Below are 9,059 nucleotides of genomic sequence, written 5' to 3'. Positions count from 1 at the left end.
GGTTAGCATCTGTCAATATTTTAAGACCACGAGTGACACACAGTGGCCACATGGAGTCACTACATCAGGCGTATTCAAAAGGATAGAGGGCGTAGTTTGCATTTCTGTTTATGGTGGATTTACAGTCAAACAGGGCACCCATAACACACACACGGCACTCACAATTATTATGAAAAAAACAATTAAAAGGGAATGATTGAATAGTGTTTGATTAGCATTTATACTTTCTGGAAAGTTATTCTTTCTTTCAAAAAGGACATTTGAAAGCTTACAGCCATTAATGAGAACAAAACCTTACTTCTTCAACACTAGCCGCCTCCACAGTCATCACGAACAACACAACTGAACTACAACTATCATTACCTGATGATCATTTATATGATTAACCCACCCAAACATACAGACTCACACACAACAAACAGGACTGAGTGATGGCATGTTTGTGATGTAACAGCACAAAGATCTGGAACTGTTGACACTGAATGTCTCTAAATGATAACCAGAAGATGAGAAATGACTAATACTGCTAATAAGTCTGCCTTATAATCTGCAATAATAATAATAATTTTTAGCAAACCTACTGCTGTTTTAAGTCAAATTGTACCTGGTGTTCAAATAATTCAAGGTACAGTTGAAACTGGACTCTCAAAGCCAATATACAGTAGATGGTGGACGGTTCATGAACTCCTTCAGGTGTATGCATGGTGGAGGAACAAAGATGATTTTAACTTTAGCCCTACTTAATGAGAAAGTGCATACATGTAGTAGATGGCTAGCAGTCAACCTGATGAGGGTTACATTTATTAAGGCTCAGTCCCTGCTGTCTGGGGTATTAAGACTATGATGCTCCCAAAAGCCTTTGAACAGGAAGTGTTAGCGCTTTACCTCAACGTCTGGTCTCTGCTGTTTTTAAAAAAAAGGAATACTGATGTTTCAAACCGCATTCTGCCATCTCCATCATCTTTCACCAGACCATTTACAGGAAAAATTTCAGTTTAAAAAGTGCAAATGTTTCAGTTCGTCAAGCTGTTTTGGTTTTGACCACTACTGATCGGTGTCACGTATACAGTACAGACATGCTGTATAGATCTATGGAGGCCTACGTCGTTACTGCTCTGTAAACACAGGAGGATGTAGAACTGAGTTCAGGATGGTGCATTATCATCATCTGAGTCTGGGGAAGATTCTGATGAAGAGAATCATGCTGATGAAGGTGAAGGAAACCAGGATGAGCATCAGCCACAGCAGCCAGTTAACAGATTTCTTAGTGTGCTGCTCCAATCGCTCCGACTCAGTCTTCAACTTCTCAAAGTTCAGATCCGCCTGACGCATAGAATGGCTCAAAGTCTGGGAAGAAGAGGAGGACATAACTGCTGTAAATGTCAAGATAAATATTTAGCACGATGACCTACAAGTCGGTTTATTCATAGAAGGAACAGGCTGATCATATTGATTTATAAGCTGATGTGAATATTATTTGTCTTATACTGCCCACTTGTGGACAGAATCAGCTGAGACATGCAGAGAAAAGAGGAGAAAATGTTTAGGGAACAAAAACATGAACCGAGATGCTTTCTTCAGAAACACAAAGAGAGGGAGAACATAAGCTAGCTGCCATCTGAACAAGAAACATGGATTATTGCTCTTGACAAATGCAGGGTAAAAAGAGGTATAATAATGAAAACCCTACAACATTAACAATTCATTAACAATAATTTGGATATCAAAGAAAACTGGGGATTAGAAATGAATATTATGACTCTAGATGAATTGTGGGACGAAATATTCAAAGCTAGACAGAGGTAAACTTAGAGGGAATTTGAATGGAAGGTCATGAAAAAGTGTTTTAAAACTCTACTTCTTCTGCGAAAATATAGTAATTCCTCTGACTAATGTTGGAAAATTTGTGGCTTGGTAGGGGGGTTTACACATATATTTTGGGAGTGTCCAAAACAAAATGTCCAAGAAGAGATAAAGTTGATTTGGGGTATTAATTTGACACTTAACGCAGCACTTTTTATTTCTTTTATCCTACCTGTAAACATGTCAGACAGTCATTTGGGTTATTTATTAAAGACTTTGCTTTTGATATTAAACAAAGTTGAGTACTTCTGTCATATGTTGAACGCATACAAAGAAATAAAGTTAAAAAAAACAAAACAAAAGACATAATCTGAATCCTAACAAACCTCTAAAAATAATACAAGATAACTAATCCCACCCAAAAATGAAAAAGATGCTGCCATCTAAACTCACATTACTCATTGGGATCAACTGCAAATGTTGAGGATTATTCGGGCGGGTGAAAATTTATCTTAGCTGGAATATATTTTATAGGTGAGTACTTCTGACTATATTAATACGTATGACAGTCGAACCAGTTACCTGGTTGTCCTCTTTGATGATGTTCTGCGCTGCCAGAGTGTTGTTTTTAAGATTTCGGGCCAGGTTGAGCATGTCCTCTGCCAGTTTCTCCTGAAGGTTGTGGTGGTGCTGCAGGACAGCATCCAACTCTGTAGCCGACTGACGCTCATCCAGAGGTAGACCTCTGAACAAGTTGGGACAGTCTGGTTAATTTTCATTTTTTGTATTTTGCTGAGGCTTTTCTTTGCAGTCACAACAAGGAGTCAAGTAATAAAAACAACTCAGTTTAAGAGCATTTAACAGTGAGTAGTGGCAGTGTTATGATGGCCTGACATAGTACATAAGAAACAATCATGGTTATGTATCAGCATTTATATCCAAATAAATACTAACTAAAAATAATATAAATATATATATATAAATATAAACTTTACTTTCTGTTCCGCAAGTCCGTTTCCGATTTGCCTGTTGAGAGGAAAAAAGAAAAATCACTTTTCTACAAATCAAATCAGAATTTAAGCTTGATAAAAAATATATATTAGATATTTAAGTGAAGTTGGCTTTAAATTCAGAAACATTTCTTACCTTTGCCTGACAAGTCCTGAAAAGACGCAAAAGAAAAATGTTTAGGAGAGAAACAGAACATGGAGCACAAACTCTTTAATATATTTCTCAAATCTATTTCTTCTATCAAATCCCAAATGTTTTTATTTAAGAAGCCTAACTTAAGTATCTGCAGTATGTAAAATACTGAAAATATTACTAACTCTAGAGCTGTAACGATAAGTTGATCACCCAAAAAACCCCACTTTGGCCAACTATTTTGATAGTCAGTAGTTTAGTTGAGTCCCTGCCCGCCCTCTTTTTCTTCTTCTTCTTCTTCTTAAAAAAAAAGAAAGGAAGAGGTCCATATCTCTTGTTCCAGCTTCTCAAATGTGACTTGTTTCTGGTTTCTTTCATCTTTCATGACAATAAATGAAATATATTTGGGTTGTGGACTATTGGACGGGTTTCTGATATTTTATAGCCCAAGCAACTAATTGATTTATCAAGAAAGTAATCAATAGATTAATTGCAGATTAAATTAATCGCTAGCTGCAATGCTAAGTAACTCATTGAAGTGATAGCATTAATTAAAAGCTAAGCTCAGAGCTAAAAGGCAATGTGTATGTCATGTAATGTAAAACCAGTTGTAGACGGACTACATGCCCAGAGTAGCACAAGAAATAAGATGTTAAAGCTGGAGGTGGGATCAGTAGCGTTATAAAACATCAGCTGTGGTTTGTATAGTGAGGTGAAGCTCAGCAGTGACCCTTTCTCTGCATCTTAACTTATCTACATTTCTGCTCAGCAGAGTTTAGTCTACCCGTACCGTGCCGAGCAGCTCGTCCCTCATCTCTCCGGTACATCGTGCTTTCGTCTGCATGTGGACAGTTTTAGTGGCGGGCATCCTCTCATTGGCTATTGTGGGTGTTCGGCCTGGGGCGAGGAACTGATTGGCTAAAGCCTTTTCTGTTGGTGAGGACTGTAAACAACAACAGAGATCATAAATCTGTACACAGGAGAAAATTAAAGAGACCAATATAACAGTTTAAGCATGCGTGATTGTTTCATGTTTTTAAGGTTTAGGAAGTGCAGTTTAAATGAGAAAGACAGAACTGACTACAGTTTACAACTATGTATAAATATGAATGTGACTACAAACACAAAGAGGACAAAATATAGAAAATGGAAACAATCTTGAAAATAATAGAACTGTAAACTATTACCACTGACCAGTTTCTCTGCTTCTAGAAGTCCCTTCAGAAAATCTACTTTTCTTGTGTATTCAGTTAGGACTTCTGGTGTGGGTTTGCTGGAAAAAACAAAAAATTACAGAATAACAGCATTAATAAATCTCTGTAAATTGAGCACTGAGCCAGACACAATGCAATAACTACTACTAAGTTCTACTTTGTTTAAAAACATTACAATATCCATAAAACAGCATGTATGCAGGGATCCTTTGTATTTAGTAGTTTTCAACATAGGCAACCCAAAGTCACTGCACACATTTGACTACAACAATATTCGTAGTACAAATGAACAATAATAAAAACATTAAGACACATGAAAGTATAGAGTGGGATTACCTTGGGCTTTTCCTTAAAGCCACCAACATCTCCTCCAGGGCACCAACATACTTAGATAGAGGAAGCACAAACAGTGACATTTTTGTGGATGACTATACAGACAGGTGACTAATTAAAAGATAAACTGGTACAGCTGTGTCGGGGCATTTTGCCAGCATGGTTTGGGTCCACTTGTACCTTTAGAGGGAAGACTCACTACTAATCAATGCAAAGTTCTTCTAAATGATCAATTTTATCCTATGATGAAACATTTCCATCCTGATGTGAGGTGTCACTGCATGGTTTTAATGAGTATGAAAATGATGTGAATCACATGCTATGCCTTCACAGCCATCAGCTATTAGGCACACTAGCTGTCGGCACATGGGGGCCGACAGCCACCTGACTAAGACACTTTATGTTGGTTTTTCCTTTAATTTGTCACCTGTCTGCAGTTTGAAATAGACATAAAGTTGAACTACGCCAAGCTGTGCTCACATCTCAGTACCTCAGCCATTTGCAGCTATATTAAAAAAAACAGCACTGGACTCTTTAAAAAAAACTATTCAGGTGTCATGACTTTCAAACACAATTTTTCAAGTCACAAGTGAACACTGGAAGAGGTTTTCTTCACTGTAATCATCCCTCCTGTTTATACTGGCTATTAAAAGATCCCCTTTGAATATGCGTTCAATGTAAATGATGGAGGCCAAAATCCAGTGTGTCCACACAGTCATTTTATACAAAAACACATTTAAAGTTTATCTGAAGCTTTTATGAGTCTTTAGCAGTCTTAGTTAGCCATATCAAGTGGATATCTGCCACATTTTAAGTCTTTTTAGCATCAAATTCCCACTTTGTGTTTCAATTTTGAGCTGTGGTGGAAGGGTTAGAGAGGGGCTTTGGCTCTAAAAGACAGTAACGCTGAAAGATATCTACTTTATTAGTATTAACAGGAGAAATAACTACAGCAAGAAAAACACGTTTTATTGTTCATTTGGGAACCTAAGTGTTGATTTAAGACAGACTTTAATGAAGGAAAATATCCATTTCAGAGCTGGTTATGTTAGACTACATTCGATTTAGCAAGGTGAAGGTGCATCTATAGGAAGTGATAACCGAGTGAAATACTTGAGACTACATTCAATGTCTGTTAACTCACAAATAAATGAAACTATGTCCTGAACAGATGTGACTAAGTGCAGGTTTATGTGCAGATATATGCTGTTTGCAGCTTTAACCTCGCTGTGTGTGCAACTACCTGCTGAATAACACATACGATAAACATTAAAAGCACACTTCAGCAGCTACACTAGTTACTTAAATAATAATTGGGTGTTATCGAGGAAAGAGCCGCTGAAATGTGCCAGCTGAGCAGATCCTGTCATTGGCGACGTGGCTAACAAGCTGAGCTAACAACAACATGCTAACTTCAGCTCACTGAAGCTCAGAAATAAAACACAACATTCACTCCAGGTTTTGTGGTTTTACCTTGTCCAGCCTCCATTCAGTCTCCACTCTTTTCTCAGACGCTATAGATTCACAGCGAGACAATAACCGGATAAAGTTTATCTCTAGTCTGGAAGCCATGTTTGAGGCTGACGCACCGTCGCAGCAGTTGTGACGTTGGAGTGGTTTAGGTGCGACGTGACGTAGCGCAGCGACAATAGGATAAGATAAAATAAAATGTAAATTTAATCTTTAAATCTTTAAAATGTTTCATATCAAACAAAATTAGAGAACTACATCTAAAAAATATTACACGATACATATCCAACCAATGTATACCTTTCTAGATTTTTAAACTAGAAAAAAAGGATTGCATTCATTTATTTTGTATTTGCTCGTTTTGTGTTTAATTTTGGAAGGATTTGGAGAGTTTTTATTTTTATTATTTATTTTTTAATCAACACTTCACGTAAGATGTATTATTTCCTGTTTTGTGTATAAAAATATCAATATTTGTAGCATTGTAAACCTTTTTATTTTATAAGGCAAGTTTCATATCCACAAAGCCAAAACATCAAAAACAACCTCATCGTCATTTTAGTTATTTTTAATTGAAATAAAATGTTTTTTTTGAGTCTCTACAATATTTAAAAAATAAGAAAAGTTGATCTATTATTAAAATCTATTCAGAATATTTTAATTGAATATGCCTCACTTAAAACTTTACTTGGTATTTATTTGGTTATCTTTGTTCTTTCTTTCTATTGAAATGATCTCATTTATACCTCTTTTATTTATTTATCTTTTTTTATTAACTGGAATGACTGGTTGTTTGTTTATTCTATTGTATATTCTGTTCAACAAAGAATAAAGAATAAAAAATAAAAATAAAAATTTAATTTCTTCCATAAAAATAAATTAAAACTTTATGTTAAAGATGTAATAATATATTTTGAATGTAAAGACTCAAAAATTGATGCTATTGTTAAATGTGATGATTATAATGAGTAAGTAAATCACTTTTTTCAATTATTTATTCTCTTTACAATTTCGCATATATTTTTTTGAACTCTAAAAAACAAAATTCAATAGCAAAAATTATAATAATTATTACAATTATTGTAATTAAACATTTTAAAACTTACATTGGGTTTATTTTATTATATGTATTAACCTTTTCTGTTCTTCTTCATCATATTATTATTATTATCATCATTATAATCATGATATTATTATTATTATTGAAAGGACAGGTTCACAGTTTTCACAGTCTGTGTTAAAACAAGTCAGGTGCCCATATGAACACCGAAATGTGTTTTTCTTGTTTTAGTTATTCCTCCTGATCATACTGACCATGAGAAGATCCCTTCATGTTTTTACAGTGCAAGTAATGGAAGCCAAACTCCACAGTCCTCCCTCTGTACAAAAATGTATTTAAAAGTTTATCTGCAGCTTCAGCCGTCCAAATGAGTCTTTTAGTGCCAAGGTCCCTCTTTTTGTTACTATATTTCCACCACAGCACAACAATGAAATACTGTCTAAGGAAGACAAATAAGAGGAACATGCAGAATAGTTTTATTCTGTTGAGCTATTTCTTGCTTCCTATATATACCATACTGTGAAATGTATGTTTAGATTCTTATCCATTAGGTAAAACACCATCAGGGAGGCATCTGATCTGTCCCAAATTTATTCTCCAGCATGACAATGACCCCAAACATACAGTCAGGGTTATAAAGAAATATCTTCAGTAATAAATAGAGAGGAAGGAGTCCAGCAGCAGATGGTTTGGCCCCCAAAGAGTCCTGATCTCACCATTATGGACTCAGTCTGGGATCACATGAAGATACAGAAGCAACTGAGACACCTAAATCCAACTGTGGCAACTTCTTAAAGATGCAGGAAAAACCGACTAAGTATCATTCAAAACTTTGTGCAGGTGTACTGAGGAGAACTGCAGCTGTTTTAAAGGAAAGGCGTCCTCATACGAAATATTGATATAATTTGGGTTTCTTCTGTTTACTTAACGTTATAAATAAATAAAAAATATTGATGGCATTATTTTTTTAAAGCATATCCACTTTACTTTTAGTGCCTAAATTGTTTGTGCTGTACTGTGAATACCCATTTTTAACAGTATGTCATCCCCATTGCATTTGAACCACAATATCAATGTTCATTTAAAAATGTCAGGTAATCTACCCTGAGAAAGAGAAGGAAATGACTCACACACTTGCAGGGGAAGAGGGAAACTTAAATAATATGAACATTTACTGAAGTAACTTGGATCACTGTAGCTGGTAAATGAGAACAGCAGCGATCAGGTCAGAGAGAAGAGGAAGGCTGTGATCAACAGGACAAAAAAACCCTGAAACAACTAAAAGTCAACCAAATATTTAAAAGGAGCAGTCCGCTGATTTGACATGTACTCATCTTGTGGAGTACTGCCGTGCCTGAGAGAAGGGGCTTTGTGTTATCTGAGAAAGTAACTCAAGTAACATCACTTGAGTCGGAGCAGAAAACAAATATGAGTCGTACCTGTTGGTCGTCGGTGGCAGTTCCCTCTTGTGTTTTAAGTGGGCACCAAGTCACACAGTTCAACGTTTATACAGGGATTTAGTAGAATTCATCTAACCTAATCTATTTTATTATGGAAAAAAAGAGACTTTTCATGTCTCTGTACTTGATGAAAAGCCATGTAAGGTTTAGAATTTTCTCAATGTACTGAAGAATATATTTAACGTGTGTTGATGACAGTGTTGCCTTTAGGAGAGAGGAATCAGTTTGCTTTTTGGACTCAAACCCTGGACAAGATAGATGGATTTTCAATTGGCCCTAACAACACTTTAAAAAAAACATGATTTGTGTGTTATTGTATGATTTTCTGTGCTACAGAACAAAGTATCAAAAACGGCAAGACTTCAACTTCAGATACTACTCTTACGTCTAAATGTGAAACTGTTAACATATTGTGAATTAATTTGTGAATGTGCATCAAATGAGTTGCCTAAATAGTGGCGTGAAGGAGAAAAGTCTATCTGTTCACCCCTTTTTGGAAGATCTAAATCAGTAACTACCTTAGTTAAAGTATTAATTGAGGCGACCTTTTGGATATCATCCTCATCATCATCAACT

General features: G+C 35.7%; 1 protein-coding gene across 1 annotated transcript; it reads right to left on the bottom strand.

Annotated features, from left to right (window-relative positions):
• Window positions 1–592: 592 nt before the first annotated feature.
• On the bottom strand, window positions 593–6,077 carry use1 (unconventional SNARE in the ER 1 homolog (S. cerevisiae)). Its single transcript, XM_053322858.1, has 8 exons — window positions 5,967–6,077; window positions 4,497–4,546; window positions 4,141–4,219; window positions 3,737–3,889; window positions 2,950–2,965; window positions 2,799–2,829; window positions 2,386–2,548; window positions 593–1,347 (listed from the first exon to the last, which is right to left on the bottom strand). The coding sequence occupies exons 1-8, from the start codon at window positions 6,063–6,065 to the stop codon at window positions 1,165–1,167; spliced, it is 774 nt and encodes a 257-aa protein (XP_053178833.1). The 5' UTR covers window positions 6,066–6,077; the 3' UTR covers window positions 593–1,164.
• Window positions 6,078–9,059: the final 2,982 nt, after the last annotated feature.

This window comes from Scomber japonicus, chromosome 7, assembly GCF_027409825.1.
Source record: "Scomber japonicus isolate fScoJap1 chromosome 7, fScoJap1.pri, whole genome shotgun sequence".
Lineage (NCBI taxonomy): Eukaryota > Metazoa > Chordata > Actinopteri > Scombriformes > Scombridae > Scomber > Scomber japonicus.
Note: the sequence above shows the minus strand (reverse complement) of the source record. Positions and strands in the feature narration are given on the sequence as shown.